The sequence below is a fragment of the Sminthopsis crassicaudata genome, chromosome 1 (genome assembly GCF_048593235.1).
Source record: "Sminthopsis crassicaudata isolate SCR6 chromosome 1, ASM4859323v1, whole genome shotgun sequence".
Lineage (NCBI taxonomy): Eukaryota > Metazoa > Chordata > Mammalia > Dasyuromorphia > Dasyuridae > Sminthopsis > Sminthopsis crassicaudata.
The window spans coordinates 740,444,034-740,471,464 of record NC_133617.1 but is presented as its reverse complement, the minus strand read 5'-3'; the positions used below and the strand labels follow the sequence as shown (position 1 = coordinate 740,471,464).

General features: G+C 39.1%; 1 protein-coding gene across 1 annotated transcript in view; it reads left to right on the top strand.

The window, feature by feature from the left end:
* Positions 1-23,886, top strand: part of BMPER (BMP binding endothelial regulator) — a 270,307-nt gene extending 246,421 nt beyond the window's left edge. Inside the window, exons 14-15 of the mRNA XM_074284311.1 lie at positions 12,170-12,300; positions 22,650-23,886. Coding sequence (XP_074140412.1) covers positions 12,170-12,300; positions 22,650-22,831 — 313 coding nt within the window. The 3' untranslated portion in view covers positions 22,832-23,886. The remainder of the gene's footprint in view (positions 1-12,169; positions 12,301-22,649) is intronic.
* The last annotated feature ends 3,545 nt before the right edge of the window (positions 23,887-27,431 follow it).

Below are 27,431 nucleotides of genomic sequence, written 5' to 3'. Positions count from 1 at the left end.
TTTTCATTTTAAAGTTTTTTTTAAAAATTGAACATCTATTTGTACTTTGAACCTTTAAGACCCATCTAAATCACCTTTCACACATAGCAGGAGTTTTTAACCTGGGTTCTTTTTCCATTCTGGTAGCTGTATTTCAATACAACTGGTTTCCTTTGTCATCCTCTGTATTTTATTGTATATATTGACAAAGTCACAACCTCTGTCAGCCTTAGTTCCTTCACCTGTAAAAGGAGAATAATAATAGCTCCTACATGACAGGGTTGCTATGAGGATCAAATTAGATAATTAATACAAAGCAGTTTAAAAAAAGACATCATTGATGCAGAGCCAAAAAAATGCCTGCACAAACCTTCTGTGTTAGGAAAACAAAGACTGAGGAAAGCCAGCTGAAATTCTCTGAATCTGAGAAAGTCCCTGGTTCGCCTCGTTCCCCATGTATTATTCATCTGTCCTTATAAAGAAAAATATGAATATTGGATCTAAAACCAAATGGTCTTTTGCTCCAGAACAGAATTCCAAAATATTCCAAGCCTCCTCTAGCTATGTTGTCAATTAAAATTCATGCAGTTCTGATTACATAACAGTCTTTGCTTTCTTCCAAAGGAAGGCCCAGGAACATGGCCCCAGGGGATCAGACCAACTCTTAGGGGCTTGTTCACTCCCTGGGCATCATCCACCCACATGTGCCATCTTCCCTCGCTTACTCACTGTTTGCACTGACATTTCAGGCTAATTCTCCCAAACACAGATTTCATCAGTGTTAAAGAATATTGGAAAGCACCTTTGAGACCCTCTAGTTTGCCCCTAATTTTTACACAGGAGGGAAATGAAGCCAGAGGGATTAGGAAGTTTGCCTAAGGGAATACGCCTAACCAGTGACCAACAGATCAGGGGACTAGACCCCAGCTGGGCTGGGCTGGGCTGGCTTGTCAGCCCAGCACCCTGCACTGCTCTGACGCTGTTCCTGTAACTTCTTGCTATAATAAGAATAATGAGGCTTTCTGGCCCAGGAATGTTGTCAGTATCGACATGTCCGTTTTTCTTAGCCATTTGAAAGCCTTGGTTGAGCTCTGTTAAAAAATTATTATTGTTGGGACTGGCAGGAGGTGATGATTATTGAATTTTTCTCCAGGGCTTGGCAACGGCATGATGTGATTGAAGGGGGTGTGGGTGGGACTGTGTGCATCAATTACCCCATCACTACTGGATATTTGTCCTTTTGACTGTGGAATAGGAACCCACTTTTTAGGTCTTCCATCGGAGGAAATGTCCTGATAAACTAGAATCTGACCAGAGCACGGCAGCCATGAGGAAGAAGGCCTTAAGTCTGTGTCCCATGGAGACTGGTCAGAGGAAGTGGGGTGCCTGGCTCCAAGGAAAGGCTTAGGTCTGGGGTGGGGGGCAGATAGCTCTCTTCAGATTTTTGGAGGGTTTGGCCCAATGGTAGAATTTGGAGCCGATTTGCAGAGATGGACTTAGGATCAATGCAGGGCGATCCCAATCATCCTAACAGAGACAGCTGCTGCAAATGGTCCCCCCACCATTCCTTATTTATTGTGCCTTCTAGCTTACCCTTCCCCATCATGCACCTCTCCCTTGCCCATGGGCAAGAACTAATTTTTAGTTCTTCAGTTTCGTGTTCACAGCTAAACAACCGAAGCAGGAGAATATTGGTCTTAGAAATGTGGCCTTTGTTTCAGGGCAACAAAGAGAAAGTTCATGTGTCATAGGAGACAGGGCAATGGACTTGTAATTAAGAAGCCCTGAATTCAAATACTGCCTTAGACATTCATTAATTGTGCAACTTGTCTCTCTTTCTTATTTTCCTTATCTGTAAGATGGAAATAGTAATTGCAGTACTATCAGAGTAGATCATCTACAAGATATATATATATATAAAGATAAAGCAATTTAAACATATATATATATATTGTATATATTTACATATATATAGTACATAATCAATGAGTGTTAACTGAATTGAATGGCCTCCATTGCCCTTAAACACGTTCATGAATAAGAATAGGTAAACATATATATATATATATATATATATATATATATATATATATATATATATATATATATATATATATATATATATATATGTTTACCTATTCTTATTTTCCTAAAGTGGGATGTCTCAGCGACAGTTTTGCATTAGCTCCTGCTTCCAGTTACTTCTGTATCATTCTATTTGGGTTGGAACAAAAACCATTTAAAAAAAAATTTAGGTGTCCGGGTCCTGTTTAGAGGTCTGGGGCTTACCCAACTTGGCTGGTTTCATTTCTGTCCACTCAACAGAATCCATGCTGGTTGGATTGCTTCATCCTCCACACCTATAGGCTTCGAGCCACTAAGCAGCTGGAGTCTCATTATTGTTCTCTCTTTCCAGGATGGGTGGAGAACTGTGGCCTTGGCAAAGTATTATGGGATCTTAGAACTCAGAGGGCCTTCAGAAATCATTTGGGCCAGAGATTCTTTCCCTTTTTTCTCTTGGGGACCCCTTTGGCTGTCTGATGCCTGTGGGTAGACCCTTTCCCAGAAGAAGTTTTTAACTGCATAAAATAAAACACGTTGAAGAAAGCCAGTGATTTTAGAATGCAAATTTCAAGGTACTGAATCAGAAGGAACACAAGTTCCTGGATGCCAGGTTAAAGGCCTCTGCTTCTCCTTTGTCAGCTTTCCCCACCCCCTTCCCCTTCTTGCTGCAGCAGCAAAGTCTGTTCCGGCCCAGTGTTCTCTGTAAGGCAGCCTGGCTTCCAGATTACAAAGTCCCATTGTAACAGGACACTTTCCCAGCGGGGCTGGGGTTTGCTGAAGAACCTCCATCTAGGTGTCTGGCCTCCATATGTCGGGCTGCCCCTTTTCTTGGCCGGGCTTTCTCTGGGGGAGGATGGATTTTAGCCTTGGTGTTCACACCTAAGCTTTTGGGGCATTTTGTCAATCATCCATACATGGCTTTCTGTACTTCAGAATCTGAACCTGGGTGAGAAACCCAGACACACTTGGTTTTCTTTACTTCCCTAAAGGGGCATCTGTGCTGGCAACGAGGGCAGGAAACTCTAAGATGTGCCGTTGTTAGGGAGCAGAGAAATGTTGAGTGTTTTGATTATAGCTCTAATGTTGGAAACATGTTTTCTTTAGTAAGAGAGAGAATTACAAGTCCATCTAGCTGTATGGAATACAGACATATAAACTGCAATATAGAATATCACATTACTTGACAACCTTCATTTCAGAATATTGTCATTTATACATTATGACTTAGCCCTATTCTTAAAGCATGGCACTGACTATGTCACTCCACAGCTCCAGAAGCATTAATGGCTCCCCACTGCTGACAATGAAAGCCTTCTGTTGCCAGGTTTCAACCTTTCTTTCCACACTGATCGCCCCTGATTGTTCCCCCTCATGAGCTATAATTTGCCACTGCTTTGACCTACTTCCTAATATTAAACATTCCATTTTCCCCACCTCAGTGACTTCACCTGGACCGCCCCCCACCTGGAATGCTCTCCTTTCTCATTTCTGCCTCTTGGGATGCTTTGCTCCCCTCAAAGATCAGCTCAGTGAGTGAAGCGAGAAGAGCCAGGGGAGCACTGTGCACACTAACAGGAACAGTGTGTCATGGCAACTATGATGGACTTGGGTTTGTCATTTGTTAGATCCTTTGGGGGAAATGAAACCATGATGGGCTAGTGAGGTGGATTTAAATGAAGGAGAGCTGTGCAAAGTCACATACCTCCCTCTCCCCTCCAGAGCTGTCTGGGACCAGTGGCCAGATGTAGATAAGTCCACTGGAGATGGCCTTGGATGAAATGAGAGACCTGGGCCTTTGAAAGCTAAGGTCTTTAACAGGTCTCAGTTTGACTCTCCTCAGCAACATAGTGATCCAAGATAATTCCAAAAGATCCATGATGGAAAATGCCTTCCACATCTAGAGATAGAACTATGGCATCTGAGTGCAGATGGAAACAGACTATTTTCACTCTTTTGTGTTTTTTCCCTTTTGTTCTGATGATTCTTCACAACATGATTAACATGGAAGTATGTTTAACAGGATTGTACACGTTTAACCTGTATCAGATTGCTTATTGTCTTGGGGAGGAGGAGGAAGGGAAGGAGGGGGAAAGGGAGGAAGGGAGAAAAATTTGGAGCTCAAGATCTTACAAAAAGAAAAGTATCTTTACATATAATTGGAAAAAATAAAATACTGTTATTAAAGCAAAGACAAACCCAAACCAAAGATCCCTTCAAATACCACCTCTTACGTGAGATACTTTATAATCCTCTCAGTTGTTAGTCTCTTCCCTTGTCAAGAAATTTTGGATTGAATTTGCCTATATTCCTTATTTGTATGTATTCCTGTATATTATTATCTTAATTATATGCTATCCTGAATATTCCTTGAATATTTATATATATTCTTGCATATATTCTTTTTTTCCAATTAGAGTATAAGCTCCCTGAGGGCAGGGACTAATTTTTTGTTTTTGTGACTCCAGTATCTATAGAGGAAGCCATGGCACAAGACCAAAACCAGGAAGACCAGGGTTCAAATCCTCCTTTTAACAGTGTGATGCTGGTTAAGTCACTTAACTTCTTGGTGTTCTTTGTGACTTGAGATTATACATTACAGAAGGAGATGCCAACCTGCATTAATAGAAGGAGTTCCCTAAACCCCTAAAAGTCACAGGTCCCATCTTTATCACTATCCACTGTGCTTAGTTGGCATAATACCTGGTACATAGTAGGTGCTTAATGAACGAATCTTACCTTGAACTGAATGGATTTCATTACTCTAAAACACTTCAATGGGTCTGTGATCTCTCCAGTTATAGATTGCAGCCCATTCTTATCTTCCAAAGCTTTTATCCATTTTCTGTTTAAATCCCTGGGGAGCAAGGGTTCCATGTGGGAATGGGGTTCCGTGTCTGGGGATAGGAACCTTCCTCTAGTTCTTTTAATATTATTGTAATTACATGGGTTCTCCCTGAGTTATTGTTCTCTCTGACCCATTCTCCTTCTTTCTGCATCTTTATTTTAAATCATACATGATTCTTGGCTGTGGCAAGTTGGAGCCCACTCATGACTGCCATGTTCCACTCAGGATGCATATGAGTACCCTATTCCCCTTGAGCATCAGCTTGCTCGTGGTTCCATTTGCCATTGTCCTGTTATGGAACCAACCGCCCCCTGCAAATTATTTCACCTAAACCCTTCTTATGGAATTAATGGAGACTTCTTGGAGAATTGACATTAGGGATCAATAAATTTCTATAGGTAAATTTCTGAAGAATTGAAGGGAAGGTGACATTAGGTGAAGAAATCTTGCTTTTCTCTTAGGTTTTATTATGAAAAATAAGCAATGTGCCCTGGAGAACAAGGTTCAGGGGAAGAGGAAGAAGCCACAGGAAAGGAAGGAGGAGGAATACTTCTGATATGGTTGGGAGTAATGTTGGTTGTTGGTAAAACTATAACCAGGGTTGAATTCATGCTAAGCTTACTACTCTGGAGTCCATGGTGATTAGTTATTCAGAAATGGGATTAATTGATGGGTCAGAAAAGTGAAAGAAATGTGTTGAATGAGAAGATTATGGAGATATTTCTTAGATACTCTAGTGGATATTCTAACTTTCTGGGTTGATCACTAAGTCTCTTCTGGTTCAAATCTAAGAAGCTGACTTTCTATATTGTGTTCCTGTGACAATTAGAGAGTCCATCTTTATATCAAACTTAAATCTTTATCTCTGTTAGGTAGCTAGAGCTTTATGAAGTACTTGTGCCTAGTTCCAGATAAGAAAACAAGGCAATTCCTGTCCTCAAAGAACTTGTTTTCTGTTGGTGGGAGGGTTTATATATTATGGAGTTGGTGGTTCTGGAAGGTAAGGGTTGATGGGATTCTGGACAAGATGAAGTAAAAAGGTCACCCAATAGAGTCCAATGTGGTCCTTGAGTAGAATTCAAATTTTAGGTGGGGATGATGGGCAGAATCAAAGTGTCCTGATTAAAAACACATGGCTAGAACTTGAGAGTCCTTCAGATATTTGAGGAGAATTATCGTGCCCCTTCTAAGCATACTCCCAACTTGCATCAGCATTAGACTTTCTTTTTTATGGAGAGGAGTCTGTGGTATGAGAAGAAGCAAATGAACAGAGTTGAGTTGGAGAGCTGAAATATCATAAACATTATAGAGTGCAAATATTGGGACCTTTGGTGGATGACATGACAAAATATTCCTTGTGTAGTCTGGTGCAGTCCATAAATAGCATCATTTCTTCCTGAGGCAAGCCTTAGGGAGAAGGCGGCCAATTTTCCCATGAGGTGGCGGGGCCATGAGCTGCAGGTATAGGAGCCCACCTGGCTTATGCTTAATTCAGATCTCTGTTTATTATGTGTTTTGAATGCCATTCCCATCACTCCCTCCTACTCGGATACCATTCAGTTTCCAGTTTCCCTTTTCAAATGCAGCATGTAGAATTGAGCACCATACCTCAATTGCATCTGATCAGTTGTAGAGTCGAAACTACTACATCTTTTATTTTGAATGCTGCTCTTCTGTCAACATCCATTCCACAACCGGAGCAGGGATGTTGAGCTCCAGAGGATGGTGTCAATCTGTTCTCTCTCCAAATATCAAGGACTGCACACTGGAGGAGGCTGAAAGTATGGATGCATTTGTCAATGAATGCTATTGTCATACAATTCAATTAGATTCAATAAGAATTAATTAAGCACTCATTTTATGCCAGGTACTGAGGATTAAAGGACAAAAGTCAAAAAATCCCTGCCTTCCCAGAGTTTCCACAAATAGAACAAGCTCTTTACTTTCTCTTATCCCATTCGTTTCTTAGATGGTGTGATCCATGTAGCATATTATCGCAAGGATACAGCCACACACTAATTTTGCACAAACATATCTGGTTCTCTTTGAATGTTTCCATATTTAATTTTCCTAATCTGAAATGGCAGTTTATGTACAATATGGTTGGTATTTAATCCAAATTCATTTGTGATGAGTTACCTGGAGGATAAAGATAAGATTATTCTTTACAGCCTAATTTTGAAGTGAAAGCCATAACTAGGGTAAGGTCATTGTATATTTATCTTAGGGTAGCAAATTTAGAAGGTACCAGCAGTCCTGACCAGGAGAATGTTATCTTTCTTTTTTCCCCTCAATCCTTTCTTTTCTTGACCCAGAGATCCAATGACAGCCAAAACCTGGTGTACATTTATTCCTCTCGATCTTAAGCCATACTATGTTTGGAAAATTTTGATTTTTGAGCTCTTTTTTATTTTTTATTTTTAACAATATTTTATTTTTCCTCAATAATAATTTTTAGTATTCATTTTTATAAGATTCTGAGTTCCAATTTTTTTTCTCCCTCCTTCCTGCCTCTCCCCTCTTCTTAAAATGGTAGACAATTTGACATAGGTTATACATATGCTATCGTATAAAATATATTTCCATATTAATCACTAGGAACAGATCAAAAGGGAACAAACAGCAACAAAAAAGAATAAAGTGAGTGAAAACAGTGAGTCCTTGAGTTCTTTATTTGGATGTAGGAGTATTTTCCTTTGTGAGTTCTTTGTGTTTGTCTTGGATAATTGTATTACTGAGAAAAGCTGAGTCATTCATAGATGATCATCACACAATGTTGCTGATGTTTTCCTGGTTCTGTTCAAATTACTTTGTACTAGGTAGTACAAATCTTTCTAGGATTTTTTTTTTGAAATCTGCCTGTTAATCATTTCTTATAGCACAACAGTTTTCCATTATATTCACATGCTACAACCATTCAGCCATTCCCCTATTGATGGGTCTCCCCTCCATTTCCAATATTTTGCTACTATGAAAAGGATTGCTATAAATATTTTTGCACATTAAGGTCCTTTTGCCTTTTTCATGATCTTTTTGAGATCCAGACCTGGTGGTGTGGTATTGCTGGATCAAAGAATATGTACAGTTTGGTTGTCCTTGGGGCATAGTTCCAAATTGCTCTCCAGAATAGTTGGACCAGTTCATAACTCTATCAACAATTCATTAGTGTCTCAATTTTTCCACATCTTCTCCAACATTTACAATTTTCTGGTTTTTTTTTGGGGGGGTCACATTAGTCAAACTGATGTGAGATGCTTACCTCAGAATTGTTTAAATTTGCATTTCTCTAACCAAAACAGATAAAGCACTTCCTCGTATACCCATAGTTTTGATTTCTTCCTCTGAAGAGTGCTTGTTCATATGATTTGACCATTTATTCTTTTTTTGTTTTGTTTTTTTTAATAATTTTTTATTATATATTTTTATAATATTATCCCTTGTATTCATTTTTCCAAATTATCCCCCTCCCTTCCTCTACACCCTCCCCCCGATGACAGGCAATCCCATACATTTTACATGTGTTACAATATAACCTAGATACAATACATGTGTGTAAATACCATTTTCTTGTTGCACAATAAGCATTAGATTCCGAAGGTACATGTAACCTGGGCAGACAGATATTAGTGCTAACAATTTACATTCACTTCCCAGTATGTCTTCTCTGGGTGTAGCTACCTCTGTCCATCATTGATCAACTGGAAGTGAGTTTTGACCATTTATTCTTATAAATGTGATTATGTTCTCTCTATATTTGATAAATGAGGTGTTATCAAAGACATTTGCTGTAAAGATTGTTTCCTAACTTTCTGCTTTCCTTTTAATATTGTGACATGATTTTGTTTGCACAAAACCTTTTAAATTGATTATGTGAAATTATTCATTTGATATTTTGTAGTGCTTTACCTATTGTTTGGTCATAAATTTTCCCTTCTTCAAAGATATGAGATTTGCTCTTCTAATTTGCTTATGGTATCCCCCTTTATGTCTAAATCATATACACATTTTGACTTCATCTTGGTATATAGTGTGAGATGTTGGACTATGCCCAATTTGTACTCTATTATCTTTCAGTTTTCCAAACAGCTTTGTTGAATTCTTATCCCTAAAACCTGAAATCTTTGCGTTCATCAAAACTAGGTTACTATGATCATTTACTCCTGTGTCTTTTGTACCCGTTCTATTCCACTTGATGCATCTCTCTATTTCTTAGCCAGTGCCATATAGTTTTGATGAATACTACTTTTTGATATGGTTTAAGATCTGGTATTGCTAGGCTACCTTCTTTTGTATTTTTTGCCCATTAATTTCCTTGATATTCCTTAACTTTTGTTCTTTGAAGTAAATTTTGTAATTTTTTAGCTCTATCAAATAAATTTTTGGTAATTTGGTTGGGAAGGTACTGAATAAATAAGTTACTTTAGGCAGAAATGTCATTTTTATTATATTTTCTTGACCTACTCATGAGCAACTGATAGTTTCCCAATTATTTAGATCTGACTCTATTTGTGTGAAAAGTGTTTGGTAATTGTGTCAATATAGTTTGTGGGTTTCTCTGAGTTGATAGACTCCCAGGCATTTTATATTGTTTACGGATATTTTAAATGGAATTTTTCTTTTCATCTCTAGCTGCTGGGTTTTGATGGTCATATAAAGAAATGATGATTTATATAGGTTTATCTTATATCCTGAAACTTTGTAATTGTTAATTATTTAAAGTAGTTTTTAAAATTGATTCTCTAGGGTATGCCATGATATCATCTGTAAAGAGTGATAGTTTTGTGTCCTCATTGTCTATTTTAAGTCTTTGATTTTCTTTTCTTCTCTTATTGTTATAGTCAACATTTCTGGTACTATATTGATTAATTATGAGAATAATGGGCATCCTTGCTTCACCCCTAATCTTGTTGGGAATGCTTCTAGCTTATCCCTATTATATATAATGCTTAATGATGATTTAAAATAGATACTGTTTATCATTTTAAGGAAATTTCTTTTATTCTTATGCTGTGTCATGTTTTTAATAGGAATGGGTATTTTATTTTATCAAAAGCTTTTTCAGCATTTATTGAGATAGTCATATAATTTCTATTTGTTTTATTATTGATATGACTAATTATATTGATAATTTTTACTAATGTTGAGCCAGCCCTGTATTTCTAGTATAGATCCCATTTAGTCATAGTATATAATCTTTGTGATACATTGCTGTAATCATCTTGCTAGTATTTCATTCAAAATTTTTTCATCAATATTTGTTAGTGAAATTGATCTATACTTTACTTTCTCTTTTTTAGCTCTTCCTGGTTTGCATCATAAAATGTGTGTGATAAGATTTTCCTATTTTTCCCAAGTCATTTATATGGTATTGGGAATACTAGTTCTTTAAATGTTTGATGGAATTCACTTGTGAACCCATCTGATCTTGGGGATTTTTTTTTTAGGGAGATCATTAATAACTTATTAGAATTAGAATGCTTTTGTCAAGATGGACTTATTCAGACAGTTTTTTTTCCTGATCTGTTAACCTAAGTAATTTAATATTTTCATAAATATTCATTAACTTTACTCATATTGTTAGGTTTATTGCATATAATTGGGCAAAATATTTCCTAATGAATGTTTTAATTTCTTCTTTATTGTGGGTGATTTCACTCTCTTCAGACTTCTTCTGCCAGAGGCTGCAGGCTCTGACTGTTTAGCTGGTGCTGTACTGTTATTGCCCTCAGACCCATAGGAGACTTTTTTCCTGGTGCTACTTTGAGGGGGTGCTGGTGATCCTGGAAATTATGGGATATGGCAGCTAATGTGATTCTGAGCTGGGGTCCTAGTGCTGGTGTCTGTTGTGTGCTGAGGCCAGTGGAGTGTTTCTTCATCCCCTCAGGCTGCACTGAAGCATTTGATGGAATGGCCACTAAGGGTTGCTCTTTGCCCAGGGCTGTACTGAAGATGGCCTGATGGGGCTGGTGGTTGTCTGTTTGCATAGGCACCTACCTGTTTGCTGGGGCTATGCTGAAGCTTATGGTGGTTCTCAGAGCTAGTATCTATTCATTCTCCTGGCTATACTGATAGATGTGACCAGGAAGGTCCTGGGATTGGTGTTTGCCTGCTCCACTGCATTGGGGTTCAGGATCTACTGTTGGTTTGCTAAAATAGGACTTGCTGCTGACATGCTAGAATGCTTCCTCTCCTGTACTGCACTCCTCCTTTACCTGAATGAGATAGTGCTTTCCTTAAAGTCTTTCAGATTTTATTTGAGATAAAAGATTGTTTCACCCATATTTTATAAAATTCTACTGTTCCAGGCATTATTTTAAAGATCTATTTTATAGTTCTTTGATGGTGAATATTGGGGAACTTACTGCTTATTCTACCATTTTGGTTCCCAGCCAGCTTTTTTTTTCCAAAAGCCATCCCTACCTTCCACTAATGGGGGTTATCCTTCGCCCATGCTATAATTTCTCTTTCCTATAATTGCACTTATCCCCAAAACACAACTGCTGTTTATGACTCTCCATAAAACTCAAGGACTCTCTTGCCATGTTGTTCCCAAAAGGATCCAGCCTTTGTAGAACAGCCATACATTTTATGAATGATTTAGCTCTCCAACTTGCCTCAGTCCAGTGGGTGTGTTCAGATCACAGACCTCAAGGATGGTAGACCAAGAGAAATGATCATGGTGTTGTGGAGAGTGAGGATCTGTTGTCAGAGGACTTGGTCAAGTGCTAAATCTTCCATTGATTAACTATTTACCTTAGGCAGGTAAGGTCATTCATTTAATGTCTCTGTTTCAGTTTCCTCATCAGTAAAATGTAAATAACGATAGTAGTGGGAGTGGGAGTAGTAGTAGTAGCAGCAGCAGCAGCAGCAGCAGCAGCAGTAGTGATATGTAGAACCTTTTTCAAGGAGAGTCTTCATAAATATTGTTATCTATTATTCATTCAACAAGCATTTGCTAAGTGCATACTATATACCAGGAACTGTGTGGGCTAAGTGCTAATGGCACAAACACTTCTAGCCAAATACAACAATTTCTGTCCTTAAGCATTTTACATTCTATGGTAGAAGTCCATATTCGGATGTAAAATTATTAACAATTAGGAGAAGCAGAAAAAAAAAAGGTTCCACATGTAAGTTCTTCCTTGAATTGAGTCTAGAAAGGAGTGAGAGATGCTAAAAGGCAGAAGAGAGAAGAGTGCATTTCGGGCATGGAAGGTGCTATGGGCCATGGGATGGTTGAGGGAATTCTGATGTTTATCTTTGTCCACTGTCTCCGCACAGGTCCTGTGTGACAGACATGTGCGAATGTCCGGTCCATAAAAACTGCTATTGTGAATCCTTCCTGGCCTATGCCCGAGCGTGCCAAAGAGAGGGGGCCAAAGTCCACTGGAGGCCGGAGCAGCACTGTGCAGGTAAGGGAGCCTGTGCGACTTCACTGGGGGAGGAGTCCCTCACATTTTCATCCTGTCAGAAGAAAGGGAAAAGTGGCTGAGATCAATAAGTCGAGCATGGGCCCACTTAAAATCTGCCATTTGAAAAGGCAGGAAGCTGTCACTGAGAAGGGCATAGACCACTTAAGAAGAGGTATTTGATGACAATTAGATCTTAACAGAGTTCCAGGCTTATCATCAAAAACTTCTTGATCCTGTAGAAAGAAGGCCGGGTTTGGAGGCCAACAATCTGCTTTTGATCACTGATTCTACCACGTAGGACTGGTGTGACATTGGGCAAATCACTAAAACTCAATAGTAATGAGTTTCCTTCTGGGTAAAAGAGGACATTGGACTAGTGGCCCCTTGGGAGCTTAGAAATCAGCTACATTTTCAAAGCTCAATTGTAGTTCCAGTTATGTATAGAGTGATGTATTGAGCATTAGAATCCTGGGTTATAATAGAAAATCATTTACTTAGTGCTTGAATCCTTTGGTTTGGGACAACACTGAAGGCATTGAATGACAATGTCACCAAGGTCCAAAACCTGGGAAGGCTCTTGGTGAAAAGGAGAGGAAATGTGAAATGAACAAGGGATATCCAAGAGGCTAGTCTAGAGTACAGCACTGAAATGACCATTGTCGCTTTAGAAATTTCTTGGAAGATATAATATTCAATTATCAATGGCAGGTTATTAATTCTTCTCATTCATCAATTAACACTAGAGGAAACTGAGATTCAGATTTGCCCAAAGCCGGGCCATAAGTGGTTTAGGCAGGATTTGATCCCCCTATTCTCCTGATTCAAAACAAGTGATTTCCCACTATTCCATGGGTGTCAATAATTATATCATGAGACGCATTGTGCACCTCCATACACTTACAAACCCATTTGCCATGAACCCAATCTTGGCCTTCATTCCCTCATTCATTCATTCAAGAAGCATTTAATAAACGCCTATGTGTCAGGCACTGTGCTAGGTACTAGGAATATAGAGATAAAACCAAAATGAATGCTGTCCTCAAGAAAATAGCATTATATCAGGGGAAACAACCCCCCTCTTTCTACTGTGCCATGCCGTTGCCTCCAATATTTCTATTAGCAGTACTTGTGGAACACCTATTATAATAATTAGCTTATTTTAAAGCTTTGTTGGTTAGTCATTGTCAGTCACGACTAACTTGTCATCCCGTTGGGGTTTTGTTGGCCATTTCCTTCTCCAGCTTATTTTACAGATCTGAAACTAGGGGAAGGTATTAATTGACTTGCCCAGGGTTGGACAGCTAGTAAGGGTAAGAGGTTCAAATCCAGCCTCCACTCAGGTGTTTCTGACTCTAGGGAGGATACCCTATCCACTACACCAGACTTCATTTTAAGCCTAGGGGACAAATAGAATGGCCCACTTGATTCCTTCATCTTTGGCTTTAGGGAGTTCATTGTAGATGAAAAAATTCTGCATTCATTCACCATTGCTCTGAGCCCCCAGTTATAGGAATACTTAGTCAAAAATTGAATTTGCTATGTAACCTTATATATAAAACTATTTCTAATTAATTCCTGGCCTTTTTGTATTTGAAGCAAAATTCAGTTTATTGGAATTGTTTGATTATATATTAGATTATGTGAATAAGTAAGCATTGGGAAGGGAAGTTGAGGATAAAGCTGACCTTTTGTTGGGTTGCCTCAGCTTAAGTCTTCTGCTCTAAGATCCTCCTTGATATGAAAGGTAATAGATACATTAGCTATGATCAGAATGCCCAAGATGCTACTACTTTCAGACCATGGACAGCTCTCTCATTTGCCTTAAGGAGCTCAGCTCTGGTTCTACACATGGAGTACCTTTATTGGCTGCTGGTCAGAACTCTGAGGGGCCACAAAGGAGGCACAATTCTTATCCAGCTCATCCAGCCTCTGCACCACTTCCCTCCTTCTGTTGCTCTACAATTGCTGGGATCAAGAATTTAATCCCTGAGCCACTTCCAGACCCTTTGCTTCAGTAATTTTTCCCCATTATTAATCAAGCCCAGTTTCCCTTCACCAAGCTTAGAGCCTGTGTTAAAGTTTATCAGGCTGTAACGTTCATTCTCCATTATCTATCCAAGGGGAAACGGGGACAGGCTGCATTACAGCAGGATCGGTATGGTCTGATGAGTTAGAGCTCTGTAGAATTACTCTTGGGGCCCATGGGACTGCTCATACGCCAAGTTCAGAAAGAAATCACCACCCATAGCTTTCTGGCATCCTCCTGCTTTCCTACTTTCAACTCAATTCAATTAAAGAAGCATTAAGGATCTACTACAAGTACTGCCCTAAGTACAGAGAGTCAAAGACAAAAGTAAAAGAGCCCCTGTCTCTGAGAAGTTTACATTCGATGGTATTGACAGCTATTCAATCAATTCTGGTCACCTACAATGTGCTGGCCACTATGCTGGGCACAGGAGATGCAAAGACCAAAACAAAAAGGTTTCTCTATTCAACAAAAGGCTTATGTTTACTGAGAGGATTGAACATCAATCAATCACTTAGCATTTATTAATTGCCCATTATGTGTTAGGTTTTATGTCAGGCACCTGAAAAAAAGTCCCCAATTCACAAAATAACTCCTGCCCTCAAGGACCTTATACACTTATGCTACTTCCACATGAGCACATTGTTCAGTTCAGTTCTCAGTTTTGTTTTTTTTTGAAAATGTTTTTCATTAGTTCAATAGCCATTGGCTAAGGGGCAAAGCTCTGTGCTAATTATGGGGGAAATACAAAGTAAGAGGTCATTTTTGCTTTTATGTAATTTATTTTTAAAAAATTATTTGTGATCTACCTCAACTTCCAAAGAGGATTTAGCAAAGAGGGTAGGAGTGGAAGAGCAGGGCACATAAATCAAAGGCAGGTATAAAATCATCATCCCTTCCCTTTCTTTCTGTTCCTTCAAAGTTGTGTCTTATTGAAAGATGATATGGGGAACAAGAAGAAAAACAATATCTGGCCCAATGTTTTCATGACAATTCTTAGTTTGCTATTGATCAGAGGTAATTTGGCTCAATGAAAAGACAATAGGGGACAACTAGGAGGCACAGTGGATGGAGCAGCACCAGCTTTGAATTCAGGAGGACCTGAGTTCAAATCTGGTCTCAGACACTTAACACTTCCTAGCTGTGTGACCCTGGGCAAGTCACTTAACCCCAGCCTCAGGGGAAAATAAAAAAGAGCAAGAGATATGAAATCAGGTGACGGTAGCTACCTCTGAGCAGTGTGACCCTGGGCAAATAATTTCATTTCTCTGAGCTTCCATAAATGGATGACAACCATCCTTATAACCTTGGCTTCAAAAAGCTCTTGGCTGGGACATAATTTGTTAACCATGAAGTCATATATAAATGCTAACTATTGATGTCCAAAGGCTCTTCAATACACATTGGAATCTCTTTGCCCAGTGTCCAAAGAATGAAAAAGAAAAGGGTCTGAAAAATTAACTGCCCATTAGTGAATGAAGGACAGATGACAAAACCAGAGGAAGCAAGAAAGAAGCAGGCTAAGGAAGAATAATAACTGGTGTCTCTATAGCACTTAATCCTTACCAATTAATCCTGTCACTAGTAATTGAAAGCAGCATGGGCTAGAAGAGTAGGCAAGAAGACTGAAGGGCCAGGGTCCACCCTCCACCTCTAAAATCTGCTCACTGTAGACAAGATGGCTTCTAAAGTGTCAACTAATCCAACTCCCTCAATTTATAGCTGGAGAAACTGAGGCCCAAAGAGGTTAAGGGACTTATCTGGGATCAGCAGGTAAAAACAATAGAGGGAGTATTTGAACCCTAGCCCTGTGATTCAAAGGCAACTTGGTGTCTAACACTGGGCCTAGAGTCAGAAAGACTCATTATTCTGAATTCAAATCTAGCTTCAGACACTTATAGCTGTGTAACCCTGGGCAAGTCACTTTACCCTGTTTGCCTCAGTGTGCTCCTATATCAAATGAGCTGGAGAAAGGAATGACAAACTGCTAAAATAACTTTGCCAAGAAAATCCCAAATTGGGTCATGAAGAGTCAGATAAGACTGAAATGACTGAATGGTAATAGTATGTGGTCAAGAGCCAATGCTCTATCCAATGTACCATACTTTCCAATAACCCCAATGAGGTAGGAAAGTGGTACCTCCAAGAATGAGCTTTCCTGATTCGTAGAATCACAGAATTCCTGGGCTGGAAGAAACCTCAGTTGCTTACTAGCCCAATCAATACACCAAAGAAATCCTCTGAATTATATACCCAATAGATGATCCCTTGTTGAACCTCTTTCCTGAAGATGCCCAAGGAGACCATTGGCTTCCAAGTCAGCTTATTCCACTTTGGAAGAGCCATCACAATTAGGGAGTTTTTCCTGGCATTGAGCCTAAATTTACCACGGTACAGCTTACATCCATGTTCCTAGTTATGTCCTTTGGGACAAAGAGAAGAAGTCTAAACCATTCTTCATGTAATCTTCCTGACTTCTCTTATGTCCCCTTTGAGTTTTCTTTTCTCCAGATTAAACACCCGACAGTTCCTTCAGTTTGTACACATAGGTTAGTCTCAAGATCCTTCTCATCATCCTGATTGCTCCTCTTGGACCACTCACCAACTTATCAATCTTAAGTCCTCCATCCCCAAACACAATGTTCCAGAGAATGTCTACTAAGAACATTGTACAGAGGTATACATTGTCTTGCTTCCAAAAGCTATCCCATCATTCACTTCACTTCTTTGGCTGTTATACCATGTTGCTCCTTATCAAGCCTGCATCCACTAAACCCTCAGATCTTTTTTCTAAAAACCACTCTCTAACTCTGTCTCTTCCATCTTGTTTTTATGAATTCACCTTACACTTATTGAATGTATTTTATTAGATTCAGCTCAATAATACTGTAACTTTTTGGATCTGAACTTTGACTATCCATTCCAGTTTTGTTCCATCTGTAATAAACCCAAGTCAATGATTAAAAATATTTTAGAGCCAAGTGTAGATCTCTGTGGTACTCCACTGGAGACCTGCTGTACATACAATTTAATCATTTAAAACTTCTCTTTTTGTCTGACCAACCTGATAGTTTGGAATCCAGCTAACTGTGGTATCTCCTAGTCCATGTATTTTCATCTCCACCATGGGAAAGGTACAAGACACTTTAACAAAAACTTTTCCAGAATCCCTCTAGCTGTTAACAATCTTTCTACTCCTGATTCAACTTTTTGTATATTTTATGTTCTTTTACCTGAGCAAATTTTTTTTAATAGAAAATGAATTCTTTGAAGGCAGGGATTGTTTATTTCTTGTTTTTATAACCTCAGACTTTAGCAGGGAGCCTTCCAAATAGTAGTTGCTTAATAAATGCTCAGCATATTGAATTAAGGCAGGTCAGATAGTTATCCCCATTTTACAGAAGAGGAAACTGAGATTGAAATAGATTAAATAACCCTGATGAGGGAGCATCACTGAGTTAGATTGGAACCCACGTCTCCATAACTCCAAGCCTACTGCTCCAACCATCATGTTTTAATGTCCTTCCTAAAAGAATATGTTTTCATGCATAGAACCAAATATTGGATAGCTAAATACCCTTTAATAAAGGGCAGAAATTAGCTTGTGGAGATGGCAGCAGAGTACCTTGACATCAGGGAATGGACTCTGAGAATGACTTTTGACTTATCTACTCGACATATATTACTTTATTTTAGATAAAAAGACCTGGGATTCATAAACTGTTCTCTCTGTGTCTCTGTCTGTCTCTCCAGCATTTCCTCTCTCCCCTCTTCTTATCAATGAGGTGATTTTGAATATTTTTAAGGCTCACAAATGGATGACTGATCATCACTGCAAAGAAATCCATGAATGTTGTGAAAGTGAAAGAAGTCAATCGCCTAGTTTCACAGACAGCTGTAATAGCATGGGTCTTGTTAGCGAAGGCTGCTTTTAATCTAGGGATTTCATTCTATTGGCATTAGAATGCAGAATATTTTCTTCAGCTAATTCTATGTGCCTGGAATTGACAAGGACTATGTGACCTTATTTACCCAAGCCCCACGTCTTCAGATTTCTGTTTTCTCTATGGCTCCAACCTATTCCAGCATATTTACACACAGGAAAAATGTGCATAGATAGAAATAGATTTAGATGCATGATGACATTGGACAAGTATAAATTGCATGAAAGTCTAATGGATTTTGTGCATGTATGTTTACAAACTCCCATCTCTGTTATTTTCCGTGAGAACGGATAAATCACTAACCTCTCACTTTCCACATCAATAAAATAAGGGGGTTGGATTAGATGGCCTCTGAGGTCCAAACCTCCTCCAAATCTAATATCATGTAAATTAATTCTGAGCCTAAGTTCCCTCAGATGCAAAAGGAGGAGTATTACTTTGACATTCACTAAGATTTCTCACTCCATTTTTGAGCATATGAGTACCAATATAACCACGTCTAGAGAGACTTATCCTAAGAGATGGTTAGCTAAGGATGTATTTTGCTATATTTGGGGATGTAGAAAATGGTCTTCTGAACAATGAAGGGGTTGGGAGTCTTTGAGAACCCAAGGTCACCTTGATGGTCCAATGAGAAATCAGAGTATCAGTGGAGGACGCACAACAGTGTTAAAAGCAGAAATTAGAATTGTATGTAGAAAAAAATGGGGTCATGCTAAGTACTCTTATGGAACTGATTTTATTCAGATGTTTTTTGCAAATATTTTCCCAACATCCTATGAGCCAAGCAGACAATTTCCTTATAAGAAATGAGAATTTATGTCAGAAGATAATTGAGTACTCTTTGGGTAACAAAACCACTTTTCTCATCTGCTTTTTTATAGAGTGACAGTTACTTGAGTAGCCTTCACAGAATCTCATTTTACGGTTCTGATCGCCTTCCTGTTAATTGACTTAAGTCAGAAAGGGCATGTTCTGTAACTGCTATGAATTTATAATTTGGAAGACGAAAACCAAAGCCCGCTAGCTTGAACACCAGCCATTGTCTTCCAGCTCTCCAATTACACAGTATTTAGCCATGTATGCTGTTGTTGCCAGCTGAATCACAAATGAGAAGGGTTGAGCTGAAGTTTCTGTTCTGTTACTTAGAGTTCAAAGCTTTGAAAGTTCTGGTATTTTGTGGGCCTTGGTCTCCTCTCTGTTATTGCAGCTCTGGATCCTTCTCACATGATTTTATCAGTAGTCTCCATAAAGACCTGGGACCAATAAATTCATCCCCCGATGGTCACCTTTTCACTGTAGACCCAAAGTCAGCTTCTGGACTTTTCCAGAGAAGCAAAATCTGCTAGAATTTGTATTCTTTTGACAAGAAGAACTTATTAAACACTTACTGTGTGCAAAGCACTGGAGATCCAGAGAAAGGCAAAAATATAGTTCCTGCCCTCAGAGAGCTCACATGATAATGGGGGAAACAATCTGCAAATAAATAACTAAATATATGCATAAATAATGAAACATCCTGAAGTCGGGTAAATCTGAGATCAAATCTTTTGGCACCTACTAGATGTGTGACCCTGGGTTTAACTATTTACCTCAGTTTCCTTATCTGTAAAATCTATATGGTGATTACAGCACTTGATCTCTCAGGGCTCTAGTGAGAATCAGATGAGATAATAATTGTAAAGTGCTTATGACAGTGTCTAGCATCCAACAAATACAATATAAATGTGAGCTATAGTTACATGCTCACACGTATACAAATACATATATTGGTAGGAGGTAGTCTCAGAAAGAAGTCCCTAGCAACTGGGGGTGCTAGGAAAGAAAGGTCTCCTCTATAAGAAGGGATTTGAGCTGAGTCTTGAAGGAAATGAGGAGGTGGAGGCGAGCAAAGAGAAGGCATTCCAGGAAGAGGAGACAGACAAAGCATGATGGAGATGGAGATGTAGTATATAGCAAGAAGGTCAGTGCTGGTGAATCATTGGATTAGAGAACAGATGGAGGGGAATAAAGGATAAGAAATGTGGGAAGAGACCAGATTGAGAAGGGCTTTAAATACCAGATCATTCTGTCTTGGATCCTGGAACTAGGCTGAGGTGATCTGTAGCATCTCTGCTTTGATTTGAGATGACTTGGAAGAGAGTGCTTTGCTGATATGCGTGCCAGTAGGAAAATGGATGGTTTTTCCACCCGAGTCCTTCCTCACGATCTGAGGGTGCTCCGTGACTATTGAAGGCAATGCTGAGGAAACCGGAGCTCTGGCCGGTTCTGCTGAGCTGGAAGGTCACGATGTCACGGCTCAATGTCAGACTGCGTGCCTGCCATGTAAATAGAGGGCTGACGTTCTTCAAGAAGTGTCTCCCTGAATGGACCTCAGAGAGTGAAATTTTTAGCTATGGAAAGGCTTGAAATCCTCTCCCACTTGTTATGGACCAGTTGAGATCCCCATCAGGGTAGGAAACTCCCACTCTAATAGAGCTCCACATTACTGACATTTTCAGAATCCATCAAATACTGCTCGAGAGAAGGGGCAGAGCTTTTGACACTGAATTAATACTTGCTTCTTCTCTTGGTCTTTATTTTGTATCTGCTTAAATGCTGGAATCAGGTGGTCCTTTAAAGTTTTCAAGGTATCAGAGTTAGCTTATATGATGCTTACAACAAGTTCTGTTAAGTAGGTGCCATCATGATACCCATTTTATAGATGAGAAAACTGAGGATGAGAGCTTAAGTGTCTTGCCCATTATCACACAGGTAGTAAGTATTTGAGGGAAGATTTTAATTCAGATTTTCCTGACTCCAAGTGCAATACTCTTTATCCCTTCTTCAACTCATCTGTCTCTACTTATGAGGGCAGGGGATATTTCCTTCTTTTCTGTATTCCTAGCATGGGATCTAGTGCATGGTAGACACTTAAGAAATGTATTTGTTGGCTGACTGGTTATCTAGGTCTTTCTCTCTTCCCAGCACACGGCCCAGAACAGTCAGTGATGAGAAAGTGTTGTTCACTTATGACTCTTAGTGACCCTATCTGGGTTTTTTTTTGGCAGATATATTCAAACACTTTGTCATTTCTTTGTTCAATTCATTTTGTAGATGAGGGAATTGAGACAAGAAGGATTAAGTGACTTGCCCAGGGTCACCAGCTAATAAATATTTAAGGCCATATTTGAACTTGGGTCTTGCTACCCCAGGCCTGGCAGACTAACACTGTTCAATTTAGTTTGCAAACATCTACTTTGTTAAAAAATCACGCAGGCCTTTTGGATGTCCAATCAATATGCCTTAGGATATATGAGAAAGATTTTGCTTTCACAAATATTGTTGAAGAGCAGCCCTATTCTGCTCCTCTGAGGACATGAAATGATTTTTATTTACTTTCTATACCTTAAAAAAGTTCTCTCTAAATAGACAGAGGATGGCATAGTGGATAGTGCACTAGGTTTGGCGTAAGGAAGTCCTGAATTCAAATCTGGCCTCAGATACTTCCTTCATATATTGAACCTGGTTGAGTCAGGAAGCCATTGTAAATCTCAATTTTCTCATTTGTTAAATATGAATTGTTTTTATACCTTTAGCTCATTTTTGCATTTTCCTTATTCATCTGTATACAAATGTCCTATCTCCCCAGAAGACTGCAGCCTCCTCAGGAGAAGGAGATGTTGTGATGATTGTTTGATTCATCTTGACATTTCCCAGTGAATTACGTGGGCAGCATAGGCCAGTGTTTTTCCACTATCCTCTGGCTCTGGAGACAGAAGGATTCTAATCACTTTCTTGCTTCTTATTGTCTGTATGACCTTGGAGAAGTCCCTTCAACTTGTGGGGCTTCAGTTTTGTCATCTGTACAATGAAGGGGGACTAGGTGGCTTCTGAGATCCCCTTCCCACCACAGATCTCAGAGCCTCATGTTTGTACTTAAAAGACACTTGTTGTTCTTCCTACCTTCCTTATGAGAAAACACATTCCTACATGTGTGGGCATTAAACGGGTATACTCCTTCTTAATGGGGGGCTATATCTATGCTGGGAGTCCATTTGAAAATTGGGGCATATAAGGGCTATAAAGTGAGTTATATAAGTATATAAGTTGGAGACAAGGAGTGCTGGAGACAACCCTATCCATGTGGGTTATGATTATGGTTCTGAAATATGGCAGACATTCAAGCTAGAATTTATAATTCTATATAATCTAAATAATAATTTATATGATCTCTATAATTTATATTCAAGCTAGAATTTATAATGATAAATGAGAATTCTTATAAATGAAATGAATTTCAGGGGATTCAGGCCCTTGAGTCCAAAGAAATAAGCGTCTTATTTCTAACAGTTGGACTTCCAAAAACTTACGCTCTGTTCCTCTTTATTGCCTTTCAGCCACCCAGTGCAAACACGGTGCTGTCTATGACACCTGCGGGCCCGGATGCATCAAGACATGCGACAACTGGAACGAGATCGGCCCCTGCAACAAGCCGTGTGTGGCAGGCTGTCACTGTCCTGCCAACTTGGTCCATCACAAAGGAAGATGCATCAAACCAGTCTTGTGTCCCCAACGGTGACCTTTGCTTAGGACCAAAGACTTGGAAAGTTGGCATCCCTGTCGCCTGCTTGAACAACCAATGAAGGACTATGGGTCTTAAATGCAGATTCTGCAAAAAACACACCCAGAGTACATATGTGTAAATATACAAATATATATACATCTATACATACACACATACATATGTGTGTATGTATAGATGTATAGAGAGAGAGTCAAAAACATACAACATTTATATAAACCATAGAAGGAAGAATTATTATATGTATATTTTTTGCTATAAGACATGTATTATTTCTAGGATTCTAATCTGTAAGCCATGGCAGTTATTGTATAAATAAACCCAATGTTTCTAATTTAATCAGGTGGCATGGCAGCCTTATGGATGGCTTTCCCAATGCATAAACTTCAAGGAAGTTTTCTTAAGCACCCCAAATGTTCTGATGGCCTTCATTTTGACCCTGAACCAGGATTTGTAGTTGGATGGAGAACACGTCTCCCTGGAGGAAGAGACTTTGTCTGTGGCCAGGAAAGAAATGTGTACTTGTGAAAGCTGGCTGAGAGACTGGGGATGGAAGTGAAAATGGATGGACAGCTGGATATTTGGGGCCATAGAGTTGACAGTGTTCCCAAGAATGACTTGGCCAGATTCCAGGATGGTGATATTTAGTAATGGAACTAGACCAAAGAGCCAAATAATTTCTTCATTTAAAATATTCCTTTTAATTGTATTTTTATCTTTCTACCCTTCTTACACACGTGCACATGCACACACAAATGCATATGGGACCCCAACAGTCTCAGCTTAGTTTAATAATTTGTTATTGTCTTAAGACTTTGGGTTACTCTATAGAGGCAATATGGTGGAGTAGATAGAGCCCAGAAGATGGGTTTAAAATCTTGCTTATGATAGTGACCCTGGACAAGCCCCTAACTATAAATTCCAGAAAAATGGCTGACCTGAATTGGTCATCCAGGAGTTCTCTAGACCAATGACATCCCAGTTCCAGACTCAATCCCGATATTAATCAGTTAATCAACAATCATATATTATGTCCCAGTCACTGTAGTAACTATTGGGGTACAAAGAAAGAAAGAGCAAAAGCAGTCCCTATGCTCTGGGGGCTTATACTTTAATGAGGAGACAACAAACTTAAGTCAGAAAATGCAAGATCAATACACCTATGTAGATGGAGAGTAACTTGAGATGGGCTGGCACTAGCATCTAGGGGAATCAGAACAGCTTCCCTGGGGAGGTGATTCTTGGAATGATCCTTAAAGACATGTAGGGTTTTTAAGAATCAGATTTGAGGCACGAAAATGGGCGGTATAAAGCCTAGAGATGAGAGAAAGGATGTTGTATGTAAGAAGTAGACAGCAGTCCAGTTTAACTGTAGTGTAGAGTATGTAAGATAAAAGAAAATTGGAAAAGTTAATAGGGGACTAGCTTGTGAAAAGCTCAAGTAGCAAATAAAGGTTACATTAACAGTTGTGGAACTTATTATCCAATGTCCATTTACTCCAACCCAAACTGGAGCAAGAATCTTCTCTATCACTTCCTTTTTTGTTTGTCAAATTTTACTTCCTTGTGTCCATTTTTATTTATTTTTTTATTGTAGTGAGTTTATTTATTTTGGATACACATTGCTTTATGAATCATGTTGGGAGAGAAAGATCAGAGCAAAAGGGAAAAAACATGGGAGAGATTTAAAAAAAAAACAGAAAAAAGAAGTGAACATAGTATGTGTTGATTTACGTTCAGTCTCCTTAGATCTTTTTTCTGGATTCAGATCTATCCTTTCCTAAATAAATGGTTCTGTCCCCTCTATTTGAAGGGAAGTGATCCCACTACCTCCTGAGGAAGGTCATTCTGCTCTTGGATGATTCTAATTATAAATCAGTTTCCTCCTACATTTACTTCTTCGTTGTCTTGTCTTCCGGGGCCAAACAGCAAATTTAATCCTTCTCTAAAATGGAAACAACTATCCGGTTCCCACTCATCTCTGGGCTGGATATCCTCAGTTCCTTTGATGATCTTTGGAATGGTGCAATTACCGGGTCTATCTCCATCCTGGTCACACTCTTCTCTTGTTAATCACTATATTCCATGTATAGAAATGATTAAAGTTTAACTGTCTGCTAAAGAAGTCCTCTGATGTTTTTCTGTGGTTTGGTTGTGAATCTGGGTTCCCAAAGCCTAGACTACCGGCACATGATCTCTGGCCCATTCCATCCCCATTAGAAAGTGAGCTTCCAGAGCAGAGGGACTGTTCCTTGCCCTTTCTTTGTATGGATGACATTTAGCAGAGTGCTTAATTAAGAGCTTATTGATGCTGGTTGAGCTGAGGAGCCTGATTCCAAAGCCTACAGATAGTAAGTGAGAAAGATAAGATTTGATTCCATGTCATAGGATCATAGAGAGGGACCTCTGAGACCCTTTAGAGGTGATCTAATTTGACTTTTAATTTTATAGATGAGAAAACTAAGGCTCAGAGAAAAGAAGCAATTACTCATCATCACACTGGTAGTAAACATTAAGGGAGAGATTTGGTTCATGGAGATAGCCTTGGAAAAAGCCATAAAAGTCACTTAGTCCAATTCCCCACCCTACCCCACACACATAACATTTGAGCCAATGAGGTTCAGAAAGTTCAATGGTTTCCCAAGGTCACAAAGATCACAAAGCTCCAGTGTGGGATTTAAACCCCAGTCCTCTGATATTTTCCCCTGCCCCTTGGATCCTGCTGCCTTTGGTGTCCTGCACACATAGCTGTTGTCCCAAGACAAGTCTAGCTAATTTTAGACCATCATGGTGGCCGGGAGGGATACCTCTTTCTGCTCTCATGAACTCAAAAGTCTTGTCTCCCAAGTCATGGAAAGGTTGTCATGTATTTCAATGGTACCCACATTAATGAGATCACAGACTTCAAATACCAGGGTGATAATAGTTGATTGATTTTCTGGCTGACATATTCCTTTTTATTGAGTGCCTGAGCACAGATAAATAACAGACGAGGATTAGGGGAAAGGGCAGGGGACAAGAATATACCTTTCACGAATATATTGCCCATGTCATAAATAATACTATCGCATCTCGGTTAAATATAAGTATAGAAATTCAAGAGAATTGAGGCAATTCATGTGGCTCTATTTAGGTCCTAAAACTAAATGGTTTAATGTGTTCCCAACAGACTGAAGAGAATAGATCTATTTGGTATCTCTCAATATGTCATCATAATTAGAAAGGAAGAAAGCTTATAATGACTAGGTAATTCTCCCCTTTCAGACAAGGAATAGTCTAAAGATAATATGCATTTCTAGGGCATTTCTAGCTTCAAGGCAATTTTTCTTACTCTTTGTTTTTCAAATAATATATCGAATATGATTTCGGAAAATGTCAACAAGTCGAAACTCACCGATGTAGAAAAATGCAATGTCCTATATCGTTGTGAATGAAAGGGCTTGTTATTTAAAACAAAGTTTTTCCCTGACATTGGTGCTGGGCTGTACTTTGTAAAAGACTAGACTTGATTCTGGTGTTCTCAGTGGCTCAATGTAGGTTTTTGTAAAAGGCTCTGTGTCATTTCATTGGTCCAAATAAACTAGGCCTTAAAAAAACTTCCCAGTACTGAGCACAGTGCCTGGCACTTAGCAGCAACTCATAAATGCTCGTTGATTGATCAACTGATCTAATAAGTGTTGGTTATAAAATGCAGCAATGGTGGGCTGGGGTCAGCTTATTTCTCATTATCTGTAACCTTGCTTAAAGGATTACTTTCTACTGGTGTAGCAAGTCAGGTGGATGTTGCCTTTTCAGCGCTGCCCTACATGATGACAAAAGTCTCACCAATTTTAGTGTCTTTCAATGGACATGACCACCATTTCTTACAACTCTCTACTGGGTGCTGGGATATAAATACTAGAAAAATCATGGGAGGGGAGATCCAAAAATCACACACTGGAATAAATAGAAGACAACTTTTGAAGGAAAGTGCATTGATTATTGAGGGGGATCCAGAAAGGCAATCCTTGGAAAATGGCCCTTGATCTAAGCCTGAGAGGAAACTAAGGATTCTCAGAGGCAGAGATGAGGAGGGGGGATAGCTAAGCCTTGGGTTACCTAAAAGAATTTCCTTTCACACGCTTCTTTCTCCCAAGTCCCTTCCAACCTTGACATTCTATGACTTGTAGTCAATATCCAGGATGACAACTTTAGATTTCCCCTCATAAATGAGGCAATTTTGGGATGACTCTAAGAGGATGTTCTCATCTAGAAATGTCCTAACAATTCTAACCTTGTCATTATATAGGGAAAGGGTGCTGGAGTTAAATGCAGAGCATCTGGGCAGGAATTCCTGCTCTGCCACGTGTAGAGCACTTGTGTGACTAGGCAAGTCAGCCTTAGGTTTCTCCTCTGAAAAATCAGAAGGGTTGGAATAGATAACATTTAAGATCCTTTCCAGCTTAATAAACACTTATTGCATTCATCAGGTCTCTAAAGAAGCTTATGTCCTAATGGGAAAGAAAATGGGCTCAAATACATGAATACTTTGTCACGTCCACTAACTGTTTGGATTGGAAACTTTTCCTTACTATACATTATTGTTTGTCCTTTCTCA